The 26,374-nt window shown below is 40.0% G+C and overlaps 2 protein-coding genes across 3 annotated transcripts in view; both read left to right on the forward strand.

Moving 5' to 3' along the window:
- Positions 1–26,374, forward strand: part of mrpl44 (mitochondrial ribosomal protein L44) — a 153,642-nt gene that overhangs the window by 32,300 nt on the left and 94,968 nt on the right. The window lies entirely within an intron of this gene.
- LOC125481048 (arf-GAP domain and FG repeat-containing protein 1-like) lies at positions 897–26,374 on the forward strand. 2 transcript variants are annotated; one of them, XM_048604845.1, is made up of 5 exons: positions 897–1,158; positions 7,691–7,784; positions 13,861–13,976; positions 14,674–14,726; positions 22,809–22,956. In XM_048604845.1, the coding sequence occupies exons 1-5, from the start codon at positions 998–1,000 to the stop codon at positions 22,838–22,840; spliced, it is 456 nt and encodes a 151-aa protein (XP_048460802.1). In that variant the 5' UTR covers positions 897–997; the 3' UTR covers positions 22,841–22,956. The 2 variants fall into 2 exon arrangements, with proteins under 2 accessions (XP_048460802.1, XP_048460801.1); XM_048604844.1 differs by lacking the exon at positions 14,674–14,726 and adding an exon at positions 25,383–26,374 and having other exon boundaries at positions 899–1,158; positions 22,809–22,962.

Raw genomic sequence — 26,374 nt, forward strand, 5'->3', positions numbered from 1 at the left:
GGCATTTTAACAACCGAGATCTCAAAGTTTAATTCAGTAACTTCAGAAAGTGACAGCATAATGTCAGTTCTCCCTCAACAGACTTGTATGGTTTGCTTTAAGTAGAAAGGATCAATTCTCTCCATTTCACACCTTGATTTGTACCCAGTTTACACCTCCATTTCTATTTCATCACAAAAACCCCTGTGTCTTTAATAATAAAGAACTGCATACGTTGAAGATCTGAAACAAATTGCTGGAGAAACTCAGCAGGTGTGGCAGCATCTGTGGAGATAAAGTAGGTTAACATTTTGAGTCCAGTGACAACTCTTCACAAGATTCTTGTCTGTCCTTTAGATGATAGTTTCTAATCAACACTGTTCAGAGATGTTATTACACCCAACCCCCATGATGAAGGGTCTAGGCCCAAAACGTCAGCCTTCCTGCTCCTCTGATGCTGCTTGGCCTGCTGTGTTCATCCAGCTCTACACCTTGTTATCTCAGATTCTCTAGCATCTGCAGTTCCTACTATCTCTAGCACATATACCACCTTTTTCTTGTTTAAATTGGTTCAAAGGGTTATTACACCCAAGACATTAACTCTGTTTCTCACCATAGATGCTGCCAGACCTGCTGAGTTTCTCCAGCAATTTCTGATTTTGTTTCAGATTTCCAGAATCTGCAGTTCTTTATTTAAAATGTTATGCCACATTTCTGGAGCAGGTGGCACTTGCCCTTTTTGCATTGGGCCTTTACAGCATCCTTTATCAAAAGGATACAAAACAAACCCCCTTCAGTTCTGAAGAAGTGTCACATTGAACTGGAAACGTTAACTCTCTTTCTCTCCCCACAGAAGTTGCCAGGCCTGATGGGGTCCGTGACTAATCTCCTCCCCCGGACCGGAAGTGGTGAGATGGTTTCCGCTCAGGGACTGTGTGTCCGCCCCTAGTCCGTCCCCCGCTGCAGGTCGCGCTGTCGCTGTCGCCGCTGTCTCTTTATTTCGCTCGATCTGGTCTCCATGGCGGCCAAGCGAAAGCAGGAGGAGAAGCACCTGAAGCTGCTGCGGGACATGACAACGCTGCAGCACAATAGGAAGTGCTTCGACTGCGATCAGAGAGGCCCGACCTATGTCAACATGACTATCGGCTCCTTCGTCTGCACCTCCTGCAGCGGAATCCTGTGAGTGAGAGAGGCCTGGCTAGGCCTTCCCTACAGCCAACCCCACACAAAGCAACGGCGGGGCGGGGGAGAGAGAGAGAGAGAGAGATAGATAGATAGATAGATAGATAGATAGATAGATAGATAGATATGGAGAGATGGAGAGATGGAGCGGGAGCATGGCACAGGGAGAGGCACACGCACACACACAAACACAACCACAACCCGCCCCGACCATACAAAGGAGGGGTGGAGTATTGCAGGAATAGCAAGTCCACAGAGGGAAAAAAAAATCCGCACGGAATCGGGGCAGATTGGTGCGTGGAGGCGAGAGAGAGAGAGAGAAAAAAACTCTATTCTGCAGATCTTGAGGAAAGGGGGAGATTCTGGAGGTGGAGGGAGAAAGGCTCAGGCTGAGTAAGAGAGTTTCCCGTAGAGGTGAAGGGAGCATAGTGGAATAGGGGTGGAGAGAACAGATCCCACGGACAGGGATAGAGATGAAGTCATCTTTCGGAGTCACAAAGGGAGAAGGCGTCCATGCCGTAGTCAGCGGAGAGAAATGTCAAGATAGACCCCAGAAATGCTGAGAGAGGGAGAAACAGACCAAGAAATAGAGAAAGGGAGGAAGATAGAGCATTCTAAGTAATTAATGAAGAGAAAGGATTAGTAACCAGATTAGAGAATGAGGGAGAAAACTTGCTGGATGCAGTGTCTCAAAACCGAGATCCATGAGGTGGGGCATTGAAACAATCCTTAATGTAGTACAGAGTGTGCTAGCTAACGCACGGGGAGTGGAGAGCATTGTGTGTTGGGAGACTGTGTATGAAAGAGCATTGAAAGCAGCACCAAAGTAAATTCCACTTGTGTTAAAAATATTATTAAACTCTTTACCTACAGTGCTTTTATACTAGGTGGGGGTGGGGGGAATGGCTGTTATTGCTAATTAATTTGAAGAGGGATAATTCAACAAAACAGTTTGGTAACCACTGCAGGACTGAACTTAACCAGCAGCAGATTGTAAAATGAATGTGAATTTGGGCTTGCTATGATTTTCCAAAATGTAGCTTGGAATGCAAGACAGAAGTTGTGTATGCGAAAGTAAATGATTCAATGTTTCATGTGAGTTCCTGAGTAGCAGATATATTGTAAATAGGAAAGTCCCTTTAAGGGTTAACCAGAGAAATGGAACAAGAATAAACTAGAAAAGATTTTGCATTTAAAGGAAAAGTAGAGTGTGTTGGAGAAATTCAGGAGTGGCAGCATCTGTAGTGCATATTGGATTCGAAATGTTAACACTATCTACAGATGCTGCCAGCCCTGCTGAGTTTCTCCAGCACTCTTTTTGCTTTTCAGATCTCCAGCATCATCAGTACAGATTTGCTTTGGATTGCCTGAACAACACTAAACAACGTGCTTCATAACTAACAACTTTTTTGCATTGAGTTTACTATTGCAGCTAATAGCAGATATATATGGTATATACGTATGTTAGTTATTGTCACTAATGGCTGACTTCATCTTATAGGCAATGGGAAGCATGATTTTGTGGATTAGATCTCAAGAGGAAAGAAAGGGATTGGGGGGCAGAGACAGAAGCCCTAGGCTGAATGTGACCGGGGGTCATGTTCACAATAACTAGGGCAATACTTAGCAAAGGAAAGATATACATTTGTAAAGTCTGGTGCAGCAAATCCAATTTGTTCAAGGTACAATACAAAGGGAGAAAATGAAGAAAGGAATTGTCTTTACAGGAAGAACATTGATAGGAAATAATCTGAGTAATTATTGGTATACTAATGTTTGGAAAGTATAATTTCTGAGAAATCTATGAGCAGAATTATAGAGGCCTGACCTGTCTTTTTTCCATTGTAGTTTTAGTCGCTGTGGACTTCATTGAATAATTATGTTTCTATTTATTGTGGAGTAATTTCCAAGTTGACCAAGAAAATGTAATTTAGGAAATAAAAATTCTTTAGGCCAACTGCTTGAATATGAGCTTGCATTGATGGATTATTTGCCTCTTGTACTGTCTAGGGTATACACCTGGGATTATTATTTACATTTGACTTTTATTCTTTAAACCAGTCCCTTGAGATTTTAAAAGGTGTGCCTCTGTTTGAAGGAATACTTGCTTGGCTAGAAGTAAATTAAAATAGGACTTATGACTGAACACATTAAAAATAGGAAACTGGAGACATTTTATATTCAATTGTCAAATATGGGGTAGCAGTAAAAGATAAAATGACCTCAAAGTATATGGAGGCTTACAAAATGGGCTCCTAATTAATTTGCCAGAAAAAAACTCAAACAATTCACATTTGATTGAATACTGCTGAAGATATAAATCCATTCCCAGTGCTGCGTACCCAGAAACTCATGTTCTTGGCGTCATATTAATGAGACATGACAGTCATACCCACAATGTCATTACAAGCCGACTTTTGACTGTGAATACAGTGACTTGGTGGAGTCTGAGGACAGGCAGTTTCTACAGCCTTTGAAGTGTCTCAGTAGAGGCAGAAGACAGGTGGTCTTGCAATATGTTCCTGTTGGCAAGCTGGCTGCATACTGCTTTTAACATGGGGACAAGAGTAGGCCTTTCAGCCCTTTTAAGTCTGTTCCATCATTGTCATTTTTCTGCATCCTATCCCCTTGACTCCACGGTTTCTTTATACCGTGTGTAAACAAAATTCCATCAATTTCAGGTCTAATGTGAGTAAAGCTAATATTTACCTGTTCCACTGATCATCCAATGCATGGCAAGATGTTTCCTAATCAGTGTCAGGCGAACAGAACTGTAGCAAGTGGAATTCAATCCTGAGAAGTCTGCAGTGATGATAAAGGAATGTACGAATGAGAAGTGTAGAAGAGGTGAGGGCCCCAGGGAGTGAGTATCTGCAGATCTCTGAAGGTGGTAAGGATAGGTTAAATTGGTTAAAAGACTAAATATAGAACCCTTTCTTTTTTCACTGAGATACAGAATACAAGAGCAGTGAGGCCAAACTGAAATTGTATAAATTATTTGTTAGGCCACCATCTGTGTACTGTGTGCAGTCACCTCATTACAGAAAAGGAGGTCATTGGAACTCAGGATACTGAGACGTAATTTTGTTGAGGTGTACAAAATTGTGACGGTCCTGGGTAAGGTGGCCTATTTATCTTAGCAGAGAGGACAGTCACTAGGGCGCATCGGACGAAGAGAAGATTTTTCATCCAGAGATGTAGAATCGGTACTTGAAAGGGTAGTAGAGGCAGAAACGTTTGATTCATTTTAATAGCTATCTGGATGTGCACCTCAAATGCTGTAAACTATGACTATGGGCTAACATTGGAAAGTGGAATTAGGATGCATTACTCATTTTTGACTGCCGCAGAAATGATGAGCTATATATGTTTCATGATTCTAACTTTTTGAATGGCCTGGCTCTGATTTTAAGGTGCTGTTTCCTTCCCTTGGATTTTTGCACCAGTGAAAAAGTTTATTTCCATTGACCCTATCAATCTCAATATAGCATAGGATCATAGAAGATAGGAGCAGGAGCAGGCCATTTGGCCTCTCGAGCCTGCTGCACCATGTATTATGATTACGGCTGATCATTAAGTACAATGCCATAATCACGCACTCCTAACCACCACCACCCCCACCCCCACCTCCCCGCCCCGCCATATCCCTTCAACTGCAAGAGCTGTATCTGCCTCCTTCTTGAAAACGCACAATGTTTTGACCTCAACCACTTTGTGTTAGTGAATTTCACAGGCTCACCACTCTCTGGGTGAAGAAATTTCTCCTCATCTCTGTTCTAAAAGGTTTACCCCCTATCCTTAAATTATGGCACCTGGTTCTGGCTCCCCTCCATCGGAAACATCCTTCCTGCATCAAACCTGTTAATCACCCTAAACCTTCCATCATAAGGAAACATACAAGTCTAGTACATGTAATTTTTCCTCATAATTGGAGCTCAGGTAACATTCTGCTGAATCAATGCTGTTCTCCCTTCAATATCCCTGCATCCTCTCTAATGGTGCAATGCTCAGACCTGTGCAATGTACTCCCAATATGGTCCCAAACAGTGCTTTCCATAGCTGTGGAAAAATATCCTTCTCGTATTCCAGCCTTCTAGTTATAAAGGCTAACATTTCATTAGTCCATGAAAGGGCTTTAAACTAATTAGAGAGGTAGAGGTTTTGGAGAAAGGAAATGTAGGCTTACAAAGCATATGAGTATAGTAACATTACAGGGCAGCTATTTGGATAACGATACCAAGAGTGAGACAGGAAGGAACAAAGTGTACAAACTTAGAAAGACAACAGTAAGTAGGATAAAAGGGCAAAAATAGTAAAAATGCAAAATTACTTGAATGCATGTAGAATTTGGTCAAAATAAATGAATTGACAACACAAATGCAGGTTCAATGGGTGTGATCTAATAGTCATTACAGAGACACGGTTAAAAGGAGATCAAGGCTGGAAATAAAATACACAGGTATGTGACATTTTGAATGGACAGTCAGGAAAGAAAAGGTGGTGGGGTAGCATTGTTAAGACAGGATGGAATTAGTACCATAGCACAAAGAGATCTTGAGATCAAAAGATGTAGAATCTATATGTATGGAGGTAAGAAATAAGAAGGGAAAGAAGACTCTGGTCGTAGTCTGTAGGCCCCCAAGTGGTAGTTATACTGTGGGACAGCGAATAAATCAACACATATAACAAAGGTAGTCCATTAATTATGGGTGACTTTAATCCTCATGTAAATTAGAAAGCCATGAGAAATAATTCATAAAGTAAATTCATACTACTATGTTGTGGATCCAACCAGGATCAGGCAATTTTGGATCTGGTGATGTGTAATGAGGCAGGTTTTAAGAAATGATGTCAGCATAAAAGTGCCCCTAGGAAACAATGACCATACATGAGAGAATTTAGTATTCAGTGTGAGAGGGAGGAACTTGGGTCAGAAACAACTGTGCTAAACTTAAATAAATATAATTACAGAGGAATGAGGACAGAGCTGGCTGGAGTGGACTGGGAAGGGAGTTCACAGTAAAGACATTTGAGGAACAATGGCAAATGTTTAACAAAATAGCTCACGGTTCATAGTAAACATTTATCCCAGTGAGAAAGAAGGATTTGAGGAAGGGGATAAATCAATCATGGTTAACAAGGGGAGTCAAGGATAGGAAAAATTAAAAGAAAAAGCCTACAATGTGCCAGATTCATGATAAGCCAGAAGATGGAGAATTTTTAAAAAGAACAAAACATAGAAACGAGGAGCAGGAATAGGTCATTTGGCCCTTTGGGTCTGCACACTATTCAGTAGGATCATGGCTGATCCTTTACCTCAATGCTATATTCCCACTTTTTCCTCATTCCATTCAATGCTTTTAAAATCTAAAACTGTGCCTATCTCTGTTTCTTGAATTTATTGTATTACTTAGCCTCCACAATTCTTTCCAAGGTAGAGACTGTCCCCTGGTTCTAGCCTTCCCAACCAGAGCTAACATCCTTCCTACATTTAGTATGTCCAGCATGAAGACAACCAAAATAAAAAGATGATGATAAACTTAGGGGGTAAACTTGCAATTAATATCAAGATAGACATCCAGACCTTCTTTAAATATATGAAAAGGATGGGGGAAGCTAAAGTGAACATAGGTCTCTTAAAGATGGAGGCTGGGGAAATAATTGGGAACCAGCACATGGCACAGGACTTAAACAAATACTTTGCATCAGTCGTCACAGTATAAGACTGTAATAGCATTCTGAAATAACTAAAGAGTCAAGGGACAAAAGGAGGAGAGGAAATAAAAAGGGTAACTATCACTAGAGAAAACATGCGAGGAGAAACTAATGGGGCTAAAGACTGATGACAGCCCTAGCCGTGATATGATGCATCCTAGCATATTTAAAGAAGTAGCTAAAGAGATAGTGGCTGCACTGGAATCTTCTAGGAATCCTTAGATTCCAGAAACATGCCAGAGGATTAGCAAACTGCCAATGTAGCACCATAGGTAACCAAAGACTGGTTAGCTTATCATCTGATATTGGGAAATTGTTAGAGTCTATTATAAAGAATGGAATAGCAGAGCATTTGACAATGCATATGATCAAACAGAGTCAGCATGGCGCCACAAAGAGGAAATTTATGAGAAGTCTTTGACGAGGTAACAAGTCGATAGATAAAGTGGAAGTAGTGGATGTATTATATTTGGATTTTCAGAAGGCATTTGATAAGGTAACACATTTTAGGCTACTTAAGAAGAGCTCATAATGTTGGGGTAGTATGTTAGCATGGATAGGCTAACTAATAGAAGTCAGAGATTTGTGATAAGGGGGCCAGTTTCAGGATGGCATTCTGTAGATAGTGGAGTGCCATGGGATCAGTGCTGGGACCACATTTGCTTATATATTAATGACTCGGGTGTGGAAAGTGAAAATACTATAGTGACAATAAATTAGTACTCAATTCTATTATGGAAGTTATTTAAAAGTTTCTGGATGTATAAAGTACACAATTTGTCTGGAAATGTAAATTGTGTTTTTAAATCTCTAGACGAGGGTTGAATCCTCCACATAGAGTCAAGTCAATCTCCATGACCACATTCACACAACAAGAAATCGAGTTTCTTCAAAAACACGGTAATGAGGTAGGTTTATTTTGCTTCATGAGGTACCATCAGATATTATTGATTCTGAGCAATGGTCTTGATACCTTCCATCTCTGACTTCAGGCTTGATTCTCTTGGATTAACTATATGGATAGACAAATGGTTTTCAATACTCAGCAGAAATATTTTGGTTATTTCCTGAGCTCTTTAGTTTATTTATAAAGGGTGGTATCTCGAGTTCAGTCCATTTGTGCTAATTACCACAGATCTTGGAAGATTAACTTTGAGAATGCAGGCTGATTAGCAAAAATATGATCGAGCAGCGCATTGCTCTAAAAATGATCTAGCAGGTAGCTGTCACCTTACCCTGACCAATCAGAGTCAAATTGCTTTGTTTAAAATTTAAACAACTCCTGACTGTTATTTGTCAATCAGCATTAATGATGTATTCTCCATGGCAATGCGTCTACCAATCAGAATCCACTTGCCAATCATGCACTTTGCTCATGTATAAATGTTGCTTTTTTCCTTGAATTGATATTCTTGCAAATGTCTTGATATGTGCAAGATAAAAAGCTTTTAGAAAATGTCTTTTTTCAGGAATGCTAAAGATTAATGAGTTATTCAAATGTTGGATTGTCTTCGGTAAAGATATTGTATGTAAAGTAGGGCAGAAATGATAACTGTTGCAATATAAATGAGAACAGGGAGACAGAGAAGGAAGAAAATGAACATCTTAAACACTAATTCTTTTTATTAATCCATTTTCTTTCTCACATTTGAATGCCAAGGATCTAATTTGGCCCTCCATTAAGGTAATGCAATCATTACTGGTTGAGGGCCAACATTTCCAAAACCTTGTATTAGAAACTGCTGAACATCGGAGAGGATCAAATATTAATTACAATATCTCTCATCATTATAATTGAAGTTCAGACTATTTTAACACTGGAATAATAGGTGTTTTAACTTCCTGATGCTCTTGTAGCTGTCAGCTAAGCCCTTTCTCTTTGTCTAGTTTGAGATTGCTGTACATTATTACTTGTGACATTTTAAGAGTTGCCAACTTTGAAAATAAGTGCAAGAGATTGGGTGCAGTGCTGCAGTCTGACCAGATTTCTTTCCTGTAGTTATGCTTCAGATGTTGTTTGCATGTTTTGAGACTGATTCTTCTTGACAAATTTGCAAATTTCAGATCTTGGTTGTATATTGAGGTAGAAATCTCAAGCTGTCTCTAAAATTGATATACTGTTGCAGTATTTACTATTTGCCAATTGAACAGATAAAAGCCAGTGAAGCTTCAATTATTTTAAGAATGTTGCTGTGCAGCAATTCTTCTCAAGAAAAGGGTTCCTATTACCTCCCTTTACCTCCACCCTCCCCCCGCCAAAAAACTGATTTCCTAATCTTTTGCCTGTGATGTTACCACAAATCACCAGAGCATCAAAAGGTTTCTTTATGGTCAGCGTCTTGGGATGACGTATGAAGTTTAAATTTCCATCAATTTGTATGTATCTCATGTTGTAAGACTTGGTGTTCTGATATAGGATTTATCCAGAATGAGGCAACAGCAAGGGGAACAACAGGTCAGCATTGGTGTAGCGAGGAACAGAGTTGGAATTTTCAAGTCTGATAATTGATCAGAACTAGAAAGGGGTGCAACCAGCTTTCAGCATGTACCAACCTTGCCCACAAAATTTGAAAAGGGAAAAGCAGAAAATATGTAATATAAATACAGGTAGAACTTGGCCATTTGGTCTTTGGGGGTGTTTAAGATATGATAAGATAAATTGTAGCATGCACTGTGTTCCATGGCCCTTGACTCATTCCTGAAGTACACTGTATTTTGTCGTTTTTGAATAGTCCCTCATGGAGCACCTCACGGATTTGTGACCTTGTACCCTTCAGTTTCTGCTCAGTTCAGTCTTGTGTGTTACATTTGATATCATTTACTTTTGAATATCCTGTAAGTAAGCCATAGTGTAGTTCTTAACCAATGCTGTATTCTGCATTTATATTCTATGGAAGCATCTCTACTGTAATGCCATTGTTTTCAGTGTCCATTCATCCAGTCATTATTACTTCCTATTTGTATAACACTCGTTAAATTAATCCTCTTTTATTAATACTTTAGTTATAATTGCATTTACCACTTTAAGGAAATGCTTGAAATAGTTTTTGTTTAGGCACCAGATAAAATACTAATGTAGAGTAGTGAGGTCGATGAAGCAGTGGCAGGGCTCAAATATTTATTCTTTCATAGGGTCTTTGTAAGAAAGAAGTCTGAAGGAGCAACTCTGCTAGCCCCACTCTCTCCTCTTTTCCCATAATTCTGCAAATTCTCGCTCTTTGGGTGCTTATTCGGGTCTCTTTGAAACTGTGATTGCATTTGGTTCCACCACACTTTCGGGCAACACATTCCACCTGCTTACTACTCTTGACATAGCAGTCTTTTTCTTCATGTTGCCATGGTCATTTTCTCAATCGCCTTAAATTACAATCTGCTGCTCTTGACTCTCCCATCAATGAGGAGAGTTTTACTTTGCCCAGACCACTTGTGACGTTGACCTTATGAACTAGGAGCAGGCCGTTCAGCCCCTTGAGTTTGTTCTGCCATTCCAGAAGATCATGACAGATCTGATTTTTACCTCAGTTCTGCATTCCCATCCATCTCTTTCACCCCCTTTCTTAATACGGATCTATTTTCCTCTGTTTTAAAAATATCTTAATTAAATCTCTACTCAGCCTTGTTTTTGTGAGGAGAACAACCCCCAAAATCCAATGTTATGTATGAGTTCCTATTCTAGAGAGTAGCTGAGACTACTGTGTAATCTAGGGTGACACAGTACTGAGGTCTGCATCTGGTATGTAACATTGTACCTGTTCAGTTCTATGGAAGATTCAAAATGGATTGCATCTCCTTGAGAATTCCTCAACTTCTAGGAATGCTCAAAAAATCATCCACTATCAGCTATTTCCTTTGAAACTGTTCTCTGCCCAACAAACTTTTGCAAATATATCTCTAAAGTGTTTACCTCCAGGTCAAAAGATGCCATGGAAAATATTAGGCCTGCAAGTGAGAACTAGGTCACAATTAACTCCGAAGGAATTGAAAGAAATGGGAAAACAATTTGGACAATGGGGGCTCAGTTTATTTGTTTTTATTCATTCACAAGAGGAGGGCACCACTGGCTGGGCCAGCATTTATTTTCCATCCCAGAGGGCAGTTAAGAGTGAACCGCATTGCTGTGGGTCTGGAGTCACATGTAGGCCAGACCAGGTAAGGATGGCAGCTTCCTTCCCTAAAGGACATTAGTGAACCAGATGAGTTTTTCCAACAATTACAATGCCTTCACAGTCCTCATTAGACTCTTAATTCCAGACTTTTATTGAATTCAACTTCCACCATCTGCCATTGCGGGATTCAAACCGAGGTCTCTGGAACATTACCTGGGTCTCTGGATTAACAGTCCAACAATAATACCTCTAAGCTGTTGCATCCCCGTACTGATTAGAAAGAGGAACATAAAGATCCTGAAAGACACTCATAAAATAGTAAACAGTCAATAGGGTGTGCAATGGCCTCGTGGTATTATTGTAAGGTAATTAATCCAGAGACCCAGCTAATGTTATGGAGACTTGGATTCAAATCCCATCTCCCATATTTTAATTCCAGATTATTATTAAATTCAGAGTTTAAGAAAATAATGCCAATTGTTGGAAAAAACCATCTGGTTCACTAATGTCCTTTAGGAAAGGAATCTGCTGTCCTTACGTGATCTGCTGTACATGTGACTCCAGGCCCACAGCAAAGTAGTTGACTCTTCACTGCTCTCTGGGCAATTAGGATGGGCAACAAATGCCGAGTCAGCAACACTCACATCCCATGAATGACTAAAAACAAAATCTGAAGTCTATTCCCAGATACCTACAGAACCCAAATACATACTCCACACACCAGACTATTGCTGAATAGAGGCTGACAAGTGTCACAAAATTAAATCCCTTTCCTATTAGGCCACAGGCCAGTGCCCCAACCTTAACAAAGTTGATAGGCATGTTTGTAAAACCCTTAATCCTCCTTCATGTACCGAAATCCCAGAGACTGGTACAAAGCTATTTTAACCTTCCCCTTCACATTCTGCCTATAATTGGAATAGTTCACAAAGTGCCCCTTGATAGATAAGGGAGTTGAATGTTTTGAGAATCAATAGGAAAGTGGAATTGAGATCACAATCAAATCAACCTGATCTCAATGAATGATGCCGCAGACTCGAGCAGTTTAATGGCCTACTCCTGCTCTTAAAGCCCATGTTCCTACAGACTACTCTAATGTAATCCTTTAAGTGTCTCGTACCTAATTCTATAATGCCTTCACAAATTCGTGTAATTTTTCATGAAAAATTTGATTTTTTAAAATCAAATTTCAAAACATTGCAGCTTTACTCCTGACTGAAACATGTATAGCCAGTTACATTTGTTGACTCATTCAGAAGTTCTTCAGCTGCCAGGGATTGGGGGTACCACTGACGTGGATTGAGAATTCGTTGACAGACAGACAGGAAGCAAAGAGAAAGAAGGAACAGGTCTTTTCCCAAGTGGCAGCCAGTGATGAGTGGGATACTGCACCTAACAGTGCTTGCACCCCAGCTGTTTACAGATAATGATTAAGAATTAATGATTTAGATGTGGGAACTAAATGTAATATCTCCAGATTTGCAGACAACACAAAGCTAGATGGGATGGTGAATTGTGAGGAGGGTGCAGAGATGTTTCAATGTGATTTGGCAAGTTGAGTGAGTGGGCAAATGCATGGCAGATGAGGTATAGTGTGGATAAATGTGAGGTTATTCACTTTAGCTAGCAAAAACAGGAAGGCAGATTATTGTCTGAATGGTGATAGATTGAGAAAAGGGGAGGTGCAATGAGACCTTGGTGTCCTTGCACCAGTCGCTGAAAGTAAGCCTGCAGGGGCACCAGGCAGTGTAGAAGGCAAGTGGTATTTTGGCTGTCGTAATGAGCGGATTTGAGTAAAGAGAATTACTGCAATTGTACACGACCTGGGTGAAATCACAACTGAAACATAGTGTGCAGTTTTGGTCTCCTTATGTTAGTGAGGATGTTCTTGCAATGGAGGTAGTGCAGCAGAGGTTGATCAGACTAATTCCTGCAACGACAGGACTTGGGTATGAAGAGAAAGTCAATCAGGACTATATTGACTGGAGTTAAGAGGGGGAGCCTTGTAGAAAGCTACAAAATTCTAATGGGACTAAACAGGGTAAATACAGGAAGAATGTTCCCGATGACCAGGGAGCCCAGAACCAAGGGCCACAGTCTAAGAATAAGGGGTAATCAACTTAGGACTGAGATGAGGAGAAATCTCTTTACCCTGAGAACAGTGAACCTGTAGAATTCTCTGCCACAGAGAGACTGAGGCTGAAACATTGGTTTTTTTTCATTGATGAGTTAGATAAAGTTCTTGGGGCACTTGAGTTGGATGATCAACCGTGATCATATTGAATGATGGAGCAGGCTCAATGGGCTAGAATGACCTAATCCTGCTGCTATTTGCTGTGTTTCTGTGAATATTAAATCTAATCTATATATTGTACATTCACTCTACTTTAATAATGAAGTACATTTGATGTACAAGTCCAAGAATTCATAAAACCTTTGTAATTTTTAAAATTGATTAAAGAATTAATGTCTGTTTGGTGCCATGCTGTAAATTGGATAGAGGATTACAATGTTCTACCTTGCTTGATTCTTGCTTCTGGGATTTAATGAGCTGTACAAAAAATCTGCCTTAATTGGATTACTTAATCTCCCTCATATCTATCCACCTTAATATTATACGTTGATTCTTTTTATTGATGTTGAAGTTGATACAGCTGATAAGACACTGTTGAAGGTATATTCTTTATAAAGAAGACACTGAATTAATGCATAATCCGCACTTTTAAATGTGAATTGCACTGGTCACATGAAATTAGAGATCTGCACCCTCTGAATACACATGTGCAAAATTGCTGAAAAACAAGTACAAAGTTAAATTCTAAAACTAGTACATTTGGCATGTTTAACAGGATGGCATTTTCTGCATTTTATTATTCAGGTCTGTAAACAGATTTGGCTGGGATTGTACGATGAAAGATCATCTATTTATCCAGATTTCAGAGATCCGCAGAAAGTCAAAGATTTCCTGCAGGAAAAATACGAGAAGAAGAGATGGTAAATGTTAAATCTCTGGTTGTTCATGTGGCCTGGTTAAACATTGAGATGTGCTAGTCAGTCCCTTGTGGTATTCAAAGTAGTTGCATAAATTAAGCTCATCTGCTGTCAGATTTTGGCTCAAAATCTGTAAGTAGAACATGAAATGCTTGTGAACCTTATGTCAATTCCACAAGGCAGTGAGCCTTTTGTTAATCATTCTGGGAAGCGAATTAGGAAGAATAAGTTGACATATCGCAATGAGAGGAAACAAATGGAACATGAGGTACATGTATTATTACATAGGGAGATGTTTAGGAGAAAGAAAAAGTAAGGTAAAGTGTCCTTAGGAGCATCGGAAGTTAATAAGGAATAGAGAAACATAGTGAGTTTGGCATTGGAAGGGAAGAAGGAAAGACATCTAAGAGGCACAATGTCTGATATCATATTGTGGCCCAGTGATCAAATTAGTAGCCTACCTGTAGGCATGCTGTGAACTGAGGTTATTCTATCAGAGACAATTCCATAATGGAGGCATTGTTTATGGAGTGTCAATATTCCATTACTGTTGGCATGGAGGAAATAATCTGATCTGGTGAGTGCAATGAGCAATGGCGGCACTCTTAGGAAGCCTGCAGCTGTTATGACTGGAATATAAATATTATTTTTCAATTCTTCAGAAGCTCAAAGGTTCTAACCTAGAATCCTTTAACTTTAGGACATCCAAAACAGATGACCAAAAGTACCTTGGCTTTCAGCACATCTCCACAGGTACTACTTTGTCATAATGCCACTTTAATTACTGTAATGGATTTGATGGAGGCACTATTAAAAATCTTAAATAGGAGTAACAGAAGTGATCATCACTGTTAACTAATAAATGCTTTTGCGTAACATTCTTTTTCTTTATCTGCTGGTCTTTTGTATATTTTCAAAACTGGAACGTAAACCTTTAACAAAGAATTGGCGCATTGGAAATTAAGCGAAGATGTGGGGGGACGAAACAAAATGTGCAGTTAGATTAGCCTGTATAGTCCTCACACTTTGGGTGGGCTTGCTATTTTTGCAGCCTTGCTTGCTGAATATCTGTGACAAGTAATCTTGGATGTCAAGGGAACCAAAACAATTTCTTGGGTCATTTGCTGATTTATCTGATAAATTGATGGCATACGTTCAAGACCAGTCTACCCCTTCCATAAATATTTTAAAACTGATAGATTTATGATCACTTACCCCCAAAGTGCTCCTCTACTGACATCTCAGCCACTTGTCCTGCCCTATTTCCCAAGAGAAGGTCGAGTTGTGCTCCTTCTCTAGTAGATACATCCACATATTGAATTAGAAAATTTTCTTGTACACGCTTAACAAATTCTCCTGCACCCAAGCTCTTAACATTATGACAGTGCCAGTCTGTGTTAAAGTTAAAATCTCCTACTATTACAACCCTACTATTGTTACAGATAACTGAGATCATTACACATGGTTGATTCTCAATTTCCTACTGACTACTGGGAGGCCTACAGTACAATCCCAATAAGGAGATCATCCCTTCTTATTTCTCAGTTTCACCCATATAACTTCACTGACTTTCTCCCAGGAAAATCCTCCCTAAGTACAACTGTAATCTTATCTTTAACCAAAACTGCCACTCCTTTCCTTTCTTGTCCCCCTTTCTATCTTTCCTATACCAGTTATGCCCCTGGACGTTAAGATCATATATCATTGAATCCCTACAGTGTGGAAAACAGGCCCTTCGGTCTAACAAGTCCACACCAACCCTCAGAGCATCCCACCCAGACCCATCCCCCTACAACCCACCTAATCTACACAATCTGAGGAAGGGTCACCGGACCCGAAACGTTAACTCTGTTTTTTCCTTCACAGATGCTGCCAGACCTGCTGAGCTTTTCCACCATATTTGTTTTTGTTCCTGATTTACAGCATCCGCAGTTCTTTCGTTTTTTTAATCTACACATTCCTGAACACTATAGGCAATTTAGCACGGTCATCCACCTAGCCTGCACATTTTTGGACTGTAGGAGGAAACCGGAGCACCCGGAGGAAACCCTCACAGACACAGGGAGAATGTGCAAACTCCACACAGTCACCCGAGGGTTGAATCGAACCTGGGTACCTGGCACTGTGAGGTAGCAGTGCTAACCACTTAGCCATCATGCTGCCCTGTTAAGCTGTCAATCCTGCCCCTCCCTGAGCCACATTTCTGTAATAGCTTTTCAACTTTTTCACGCAGAGGGTGATCCGTGTATGGAATGAGGTGCCAGAGGAAGTGGTGGAGGCAAGTACAGTTACAGCCTTTAAAAGGTATCTGGTTGGGTACATGGATAGGATGCATTTAGCGGGATATGGGCCAAATGCTGGCAAATGGGACTAGATCAGCTTAGGATCACCTCCTGTTATCTTGTAAAGCTCATATATTTCTCTGGCAGTAAAAGTTGGTCATCTGCTTGTCTTTTTTTTTGTAAAAATTATTAAACATTTCAACAGAAGTAGCTCTAGGTGACAGTTTGTTCCATGAATTAATGGACTCTTGAGACTTGTTGGATGATCCTAAATAAATGCTGCCAAACATTCTGCAGTCATACCCTCTGTTTGAATAAAAACCGAAAGAACTGCGGATGATGTAAATCAGGAACAAAAACAAATTTGCTGGAAAAGCTCAGCAGGTCTAACAGCATCTGTGAAGGAAAAAAACAGTTAACGTTTCAGGTCCGGTGACCCTTCCTCAGAACAGACTCTGTTTGGATTCCTGATTGTATACCCAAAATGAAGCACCAGACTCTGAGGACTTTCTGAGAACACCAGATTAAAATTTCTTCTCTTCTTGATTTAAAGCATGTGGATCAAACATATATGCAGTATTTTGATTATGTACATCTAAGCAAGGAAATAAATCTGACACCTGTACTTTTGAGGTTTTCTATTACAGAAGCACAGAACTTAGAAGCAGCCCCTCAAGCCAACTCTGCCATTCATCATGTTAATGGCTGAGCTTAGCATCAGACTTCTTCCCTATATCCCTGTAACCTCTCAAAATATATCTGTTTTTTTCCTAAAAATATTCAGTAAGCTGGCCTCCACCGCTTTTTGTAGTAGAAAATTCCACAGGTTCACCACCTTTGGAGTGAAGGTATTTCTCCTCATCCCAGTCTGAAATGGCCTAACCCTTTTCCTGAGACTACATCCCATTGTTTTGGACTACTCAAGCAACAGCCTGACATAGTCATATATGTGGAATCATACCTTAGAGACAATATATCCCAGCCAGCACATCACAACCCCTGGATATGTCCTGTTCTTCTATCAGGACAGATCTTGCAGAAAAGGCAGAACAGTGGTATACAGTCCGGGGGGAGCTATCCTGCGAGTCCATAACTTTGACTCTAGACCCTATGAAGTTTTATGGCATCAGGTCAAACATGAGCAAGTAAACCTCCTTCTGGATGGAGTCATACCCAGCACAAAGGAAGATGATTATGGTTATTAGAGTTCAATCATTTCAGCTCCAGGACATCTCAGGTGTTCCTCTGGGTGGTGTCATAGGCCCAACCACCTTCTCAAAGCTAACGAGAGATGGGCAGAATGTGCTAGCCCAGCAACAATTACAATATTTAAAAGACATTTGGACATGTACGTGGATTGGAAAGGCTTATAGGGATATGGGCCAAACACAAGAAAATGGGACTAGTTCAGTTGAGGAAATCTGGTCAGCATGGACGATTTTGGCCGAAGGGCCTTTTTCCATGCTGACTCTCAATGCCCATGTCCCATGAGCAACGTTTAAAATAAAGAAGAGACCATTATAAGATGCAAAACAATTGGTGCAAAACTAAATACAAGTGTTAAACATGGACAGAACTAATACTTTGCATACAGTGCAACAGTTCAATTAGAACATTTTAATTTTCTTCTGAAACAGGGCAGCAACAGGGAAAGGTCATTATAGAAACCTATTGTTACTTAGGTCTCACCAGTACCTTTGAACTCTTTCTTATGCTTACATCCACTGATAATTCAAAATACAATCTCATCTTCATACAATTTGGAATATCATGCAGAAAATCAAAAAAACATAGCTGTAGCTGATAATTTTTTTGTGCTTCTGCAAGTTTATTAATTGTGTTGACAGTTTGTGCCTTATGCTAGTTATACAGCTGGAATCTCAACTGGGCTGTGGGTAAACTAACCATGATGCACGTAGGTGCATCGATTAGCAACCTCTAACCTGTTGAGTACTACAAGGTAGAGAATAAAAGTTGATGCTCTTTCTTCCCCAGTGCGCTGCAGCTATCAAATCCAATACATTGTCCTTTGTCTTTAAAGGAACCTATTGAAAATCACCTAGTCACAGCATCATTATGGCACAGAGGGAGGCCATTTGATCCATAGACTGCATGTCGGCTCCCTAAAGAATAATCCAGTCTGTCCTGTTCTTTGCTGCATTCCTCTAGTCTTGGAAGTTTATTTCTCTCAACTGTCCATCTAATGTCCTTTTGAAATCACTCATCACTATTTCCACCGCACTCATAGTCAGTGCCTTTCAGGTTTTTATCATTTTCTATGTTCAAAATAAAACATTCTTCACATTACCACTTCATTTCTTGCTCAAAACCTTAAATCTGTATTCCATAGTTCTTGCACCATTACCTAATGCAGAACGGTTTTATTTTTAAACCTTGTCCAGCCTTTCTCAATGTTCTACATGAACCCCAAAGTCCTTGTGTTCCTGTACATTCTCTAGAATGATGCCATTAAGTCTATATTGGTTCTCTCTGAATCTTCTGTCAAGATGCAACATCTCTTATTGTTATATATTATCCATCTGTCAATTATTTCTCATTTTGCCAGCCTGTTTCCTGTTACAGTCAATTGGTATCACTCTCATTGTCTGCCCCACCTCCAGGTTTGATAGTTTTAACATCTTACTATAATTCTCCACATCTGGAAATATGACTGTCTGAAAAACAGTTGTTTATCATAACTCACTGTGTTCTGTCCTTGAACCTTTTTTAAAACTAAATTGACATTGTTCTATATTCCATGAATAGTTTGGAACAAAAGAACAGGGATAGACCATTGAGCTTGTGAAGCCTGCCCTGCCGTTCAGTATGATTATGGCTGATTAGACATTTGAATGCCTTTCACCCATCCTGCCCCCAAAATTCTGTATGCCACTGGTAATCGGGAATCTTATCAAGACTGCACACAATCGTCCAGATGTAGTCTAACCTGCTTTCTATACAATTGAAGAAGGGCTTCACTACTCCTGTAGTCCAATCCTTTTGCACCAAAGGCTAACAATCCACCAGCCTTCCTAATAGCTTGTTAAATGTGTGTTAGCCTTCAGTGATTTATTGACAGGACATTTTGTACAACTGCACATCTGTTTCTCTTACCAAAGTGCAAACTTCACAGTTTTCCACATTATATTCCATCTGCCATTTTCTTGCCCATTCACTAAGCCTGTCCAAATCCCCCTAACACTGCTTTACATCTTCCTTATTGTACACATTTCCATTTAGTTTGTATCATTTGCAAGTAGGGAGACACTACATTTGGTCCCCAACTCCAAATCAGTGATATATATTGTGAACTGTTAGGACCTAAGTCCTGACCCATGTGGTACCCAACTAGTTACAGCCTGTCAACAAAGAATTACCCATCCATGCCTACTTTCTCTCTTCTGTATGTCTACCGGTCATTAATCCACGCCAGTACATTACTAAAGTACATGAGATAGGAAGTAATTCTAACAAGGCGCACAACCTTGTGTGGGGAAGGTCGTGTCTCAGAAACTTGATTGGGTGCAGGGCGGTAGATGTTGTCTATATGGACTTTAGCAAATGGCAGAACCCTTAGTAGCATCAACTTCCAGAGGGATCTAGGTGTACAGGCCCACATTTCTCTGAACGTGGCAACACAAGTCGATAAGGTGGTCAAGAAGATATATGGCATACTTGCCTTCACTGTTCAGGACATAGAGTATAAAAATTGTCAAGTCGTATATATGGATTGAATTCACCCATGAGAACTATGTTGCCCATACTAATTATTCTCTCATCTCCTGATTAATTCCATGCTCCACATTATCATCATAATTTGGTGGTCTGTTAATAACTCCAACCAATGTCAGATGACCCCAGCTGCTTCTTGGTTCCGCCGAAACATATTCCACACGTAGTTCTTTTGATCCGAGATCCTTTTGTACTAATGTATTATTCTATCCCTTATAATCAATGCAGTGTCCTTTCCTTCATGTCCTTCCTTCTTAAACATGGAATATTCTTGAATATTCAGTTCTCAGTCCTGATCACTGTGCAGTCATGTTTCTGTAATAGCAATTAGTGAGATCCATGTCTATTGTGACCTATTTGTGCCTTTACATCATCGACCTCGTTGGAATGCTGCATGTTTTCAGGTAGAATGCCTTTACTTTTGTATTTTTGATGTCATTCTGCTTTTGAATCACACTCTATGCTTTGTTTCTCCTGTCTTATAGTCTCCCTGTATCTTTTCCAGCTCCTGTTACTAACTTTATTTCCTTGGAATTTTGGTTACCTTTAGTTCCTGACACCCACCTCCGCCCCCCCACAACAAGCTAGTTTAAACCCTCCGCACTAAACCCACTAGCAGATCTTCCTGAGAGGATATCGGTCCCAGTCCAAATGGGGTATATCACATACAGCTTGTACAGGTCCCACCTGGCAGAGTTCCTCAAATCTGATATCCCTTCCTTCCTAACTCCCTGAAATTTGTGTTCAGAACCTCATCCTTTTTCCTACTTATGTATTTGGTACCAATGTAGACCATGACTTCTGGCTGATCCCCTGACTATGGCTATCCCCTGTAAATGGGGCTCTTCCAGTCGTCTTCCTCCTTGCCTGTACAACTGAATCACCCACAGTGCCATCGTTTGGCTCTCCCCTGTGGAACCATCGCCCTCACTAGTTTCGAATCTGCGGTGTAACCATCTTTCTAAACATTCTATCCACGTGGGTGGTCCTCTGCATCGCAGGTGGACAATAGTGATTCCAGCTGCTCTTCAAATTCGGAAAGCTGGAGCACAGGGTTATGCAGCTGGTGACACTTCCTGCAGATGTTTGTCTGGAGCACAGGGTATGGCCATAACTTCTCACATACCGCAGGAAGTACACTGCACTTGACCCTTCTGAGATGGCATCATTACTCTAAAGACAACTTATTACCCTTAGATTAAGTGTGGGCATACTGTGAAACCTAATGAGTTATTACTCAGATAAACGCAGAAAATATGGGGAGGCAATGATGTAGTGGTATTAGCGCTGGACTTTTAATCTAGAGAATTAGGTAATGTTCTGGGGACCCGGGTTCAAAATCCACCACACAGATGGTAAAATCTGGAATTAAGAGATTAATGATGACGATCAACCCATTGTCGATTGTCGGGAAAACCCATCTGACTTACTAATGCCATTTAAGGAAGGAAGCTGCCATCCTTACCCACACTGGCCTATATGTGACTCCAGAGCCACAGCAATGTTGTAGATTCCTAACTGCTCTCTGGGCAATTAGGGATGGGCAATAAATGCTGGCCTAGCCAGTAACGCCCTCATCCCTTGAATGAATGAGTTTTAAAAAAATCTAAAGGCTCGAACACAAACTAAATACCCTACTTTCATTTTAAAAATTGGAAATATTGACATACTCTCAAATCAGCTGCTTTCCCTGTTTGGCTAGGAGTGGTTCTGGTTCTGGAGCAAAAGTCTTCAGTGCTGTTTCAGGGATGCTATCAGGGCCTATAGCCTTTGTAATATCCAGTGTCTTTAGCTGTTTGTCAATATCATGTGGAGTGAATCTTATTGGCTAAAGACTGACATCTGTGATGCTGGGATCATTAGGAAAAGGCCCTCTTTACTACCACAATCTCCTCTAATTCTTGTCTCTTGTGTACCTTCCAGTCTCCCAAAACCATGCTTTGTGTCTCTCTGCATAATGGAGCAATCTTTTACGCCAGTATCACAATTCCATCAACCCGAAGGGTTCAAACCTAGCTATGCTTCCAAGTCAAAATGGTGCAGTTTTCTCCAATTGCATGTTTTCAGCAGTGTTCATTGAGTTGCATTCAGGTATTTAGCAGACACGCAGACGTGGTCACAGTGTTATTTACCTGTACCTGCAATGGACAGGGGGATTTAAAGATAGATACAGTTCTGTCTCTCCTGCTGCTGTAATGATTCTAAATTCAGTTTAAATATATTTAAATATATTTAAATGCTGTCAGTTCCAGCAGTGTAGAATACACGTGTGTAGCTTCAGTTCACTACTGGCCAAAGGTTTTATGAACCAAGTCTAGATCAAGCAGTCATTTGAAATCAGTTAAAAGCAATACTTGGTGCCTTAAATCAACCAGTTGAAGAATGTCTCATTTCCTGGCAACCCCATCCTATACTGGAGAATGTCCATTATGCTCTCACTGCTTGTGTGCACTGATTCATGAGGGATTTTGTATTCAGGCTCAAACTATTGTGTTTGTGTGAGAAACTTGAGCATACCTTTACTACTGTGATCGATCATTGTAGCAGAAACTCTACCATCCTGTGTACCCACAGCTACAAGCACTGGGTTACGTTATCATCTTCTGGTATTGCAATCCCTCTGAAAATTACATAGTCTCAGTGGTGGAAGAAACATTGATGGGCAAAACCAAAGTATAAGTGTTACATTGATGCAGCTCTGATTGATTTAGTGATACTGATGTTCCATTGATATACTGTTATTCTTTCAGTCTCTGTTTTACCCTATTTTACATGGTTTCTTAGTGCAGCGTGATGAATTTTGTACATTATTTTCCTCCAGGTTTGTGCCAGCTGAACGGGCCTGGGCAGTAGCAGCAGCCCATGCTTCTATTTCAGGGTCCTCTGCCAGCAGTGCAAGTAGCACACCCGAAGTGAAACCAGGAAAGTCACTTCTCTATGAAACCACACATTTGAGCAAAGGAACACCAACCCAAGTAAGTGAGGAAAGGCTTGTATTTAAATATTTCCCTTGGATTGAGTTTCTGTAATAGTGTTGGGAAACAGGCAAACTTTGTTTTGATGTTGGTGTTAAGATCTTTCTAACTTTTGGCAAAGAACATTATGCAGACTTATGTGAATATGTTTCAGTGATTAACCACCATGTTAACTAATTACAAAAAATATTTATGAAGCCAGGTTTCATTCTGAGGTCTGATTTGTTGCCATCAGCTGGGACCCTAACAAAAGACACGGCTATAAAAGGTGGAGGCTGAAGAAAGGGAGCTATTGACAGTGTCTGATCTGATGTGGTCTTTCTTGACTTTACTGATAGGGCTGGGACTGCTGGTAATTAACACACTCAATAATATGAACCAAGACAGATCAAGTCTTATCAAGTTTCTGAAGTATCTAAGTTACTGTGAATCTGGTTTCAGATGATTGCAAACTAATTCCTGTTCTTGCCCTAAAACAGTGTAAGAGGCCAAGAACAGGAAAGAATGAGCGTAGAATGGAGAATTACAGCAACAGGCTTGGGGAACTTGGGGTCATGCTCGCAGACAAAAGAGAGGTGTTCTGCAAAGCGGTCACCCAATCAGTACTTGATTCCTCCCTGAGCCCTGGCCTATTGTCGAAGAGATTTCATTGTGACAGTGAATTCAGTTCACTCGAGTGGTATAAGACTAGGTAAATTGCAAATTCACCTGGAAAAAATATTTGGGAGCTGGCACAGTGAAGCAAAAGAAGACGAAAGGGAAAGTATTGCATGCATGGGAATGTGCCGTGAGAGAGAGTGAACTGATTTTGGAGAGGGGTTGCAATGAGGAGGTGGTCCTTTTTCAAAACCTGCATTAGGTAATTTTATTAAAATTCAGCTAAAACTAAGACTAGTTAATTTTAACCAACTTTTTAAATGTTTTAACCTGCGTTGGCAGTTTAATGAGTTCTTGTCTTACCTAGATCAGTGATATCATCTGCCTGTGTGTATGGATGGCATAGAATCCCCTACATCATCTATTGATGTAATCTGTTGAGGCAAACTACGCAGAAGACTGACCTTATTATTAATTGAATTTTATTACTTTATTAAGACTTGATCTGTCTTGGCTCATATTATTGAATGTATTAATTACCAGCAATCCCAACCCCAACCCTCTCAGTAAAATCAAGAAAGACCACATCAAATCAGGGCAAACTGACATTGTCAATAGCTCCCTTTCTTCAGCCTCCACCTTTTATAGCCGTGTCTTTTGTTAGGGTCCCAGCTGATGGTAACAAATCAGACCGCAGAATGAAACCTAGCTTCGTAAATATTTTTTGTAATTAGTTAAATATGGTGGTTAATCACTGAAACATATTCACATGAGTCTGCATAATGTCCTTTGCCAAAAGTTAGAAAGATTTTAATACCAACATCAAAACAAAGTTTGTCTGTTTCCCAACATTATCTATTACAGAAAATCAATCCAAGAAAAATATTACTCTTATCTCAGTTTTATAAATCTTTACAGGGGGTTCCAGATTCACAAACATCCAACTTACAATGTAATCCCATACAGGGAATTTTAAAGACCCAACATATGAACATTTCCTGTACTTATGAACAGCTGCTTTATATTGTCCTGCATTGTGTTCCGACTTGTGAACAGACTCTAGAATGGAACCCATTCACAATTCGGGAACTGCCTGTACTAAGTTGATGCTTTCCTTGGACTGTTGAAACTGCTTTTTTGTTGCAATTTCTTCCCAAGTCCTTTGAGTGAAACTAGAACAATACTGACGGTCTAAACTTTCACAAGTCTAATTTGAAGTCTTCTATCCAAACTCTGCTAGCTTGGAAGCTTCACATTCTAGAAACTATTTCTGCTGTGGTGAATGGTTCTTCTGAACTGAACTGTAAAAACTTGGCTGCCCTACTTGAAAAAAGAAAACTGTACTCTCCTGAACTGAACTCGGAGTTCATCTGAACTGAACTTTTGAGCCCTCTGTTCTGAAATCACAAGTAATGATTTTGTTCTGTTTACTCTGCCTGTTGTAAATCCAACAACATAAATATCCTTTCCATTAACACCACAGGGGTATGTTAGGCAGTTGGCCAATGTCCTTGTTTCTTTAGCAATGATGTATTTGAATCACTGGGTGACCAGAGTGACTTTCTGACCTTTATCTGAACAAAGTTTCTCATAACTGACCAAAATCCCTCTGCATCTACTTCAAAATCCAATTTCCACAACCAAAAATAGTACGCACATATTATACATTTTTCATCATACTTTACCATCTGTCAGGCCCTCGAGCTAATGCCGAATTGGCACCCTCACTGCTACCTCCATCAACACTTGATAGAAATGTAGATAAAACAGAGTTTTTTGATGCACAGCGAATTAGTTAAATTTATGATTCCATGTTCTTGAAGTCTCCAGCAGTAAGTCGCTCTCAAGGATCTCAACAGGAGAAGAAAGTGGCTTCATTTGATCTTCTTACTGATCTTGGAGGGGATATTTTTGCTACTCCTCAATCTGCACCTCCTTACTTTGCAAATTTCACACATTTTAACAGTCACTCAGGTAAGATGGTATTCACTGTGTCTCTATGTTCTATTTGCATTGTTTATACGTATTGATTGAAAGGTTTTTTATACACAATTCTTTGGACTGAGAAGATTGCAAAATGATTGGAAGATTAATCTTTTTTACCACTTGATATAAGTAAGGGCAATGCTTAATTGCGTATAATGATTATTCAGAAAGTTGAAATAATGTATATAGCTTTGTAAATGATATCTGAAGATAACTTGAGCTAGCACAGTGTAAAAGTTGGAACATTTAATTTGAACCTCTTCTCACAGGCGATAAGCACTGCTTATTTGTAGAAAAGCTGGTGGTATGCTCTCTAGAATGTTGTTTATAAGTCATTTGGTCTGTAAGAGTAGCTCACATCAAGTTACCTCAACTCTAGAGCACGAAAGCAGGTCATATGAGTTCCTCTCACTGTCTTCATCAACAGACCTTTTTTTTTATCCATCATGAATTTATCTAGCTCTTGGCAATTCCAGTTTTGACCACCAAATTTAGTGATCTGGCTAGGGACCAGAACCATTTGTTTAAAAGTTGACAAAGTGAGAGATTCCTGGTACTTAGTAGGAAAGTAAAATCACAAGTTTCAATAACAATAAACTTTATTGTATGAAGTCAGAATAGCAATACAATCTGCTGTACATGCAACTTCGGAGGTCAGTTAGCTCAGTTGGCTGGTTAGCAATGGACAGAGCATGGATTCAATTCCTGTACAGGCTGAGGTTACCTTGAAGGTCCCGCATTCTCAACTTTCTTCACGTGAGGTGTGCCCTTTGGTCCTCTGGGATTCTGACAGCATAACTTTTTTTTAAATTTGTTTCTTTGTTTTTCT

This window comes from Rhincodon typus, chromosome 13 (assembly GCF_021869965.1).
Source record: "Rhincodon typus isolate 14 chromosome 13, sRhiTyp1.1, whole genome shotgun sequence".
In the NCBI taxonomy this organism is placed as follows: domain Eukaryota; kingdom Metazoa; phylum Chordata; class Chondrichthyes; order Orectolobiformes; family Rhincodontidae; genus Rhincodon; species Rhincodon typus.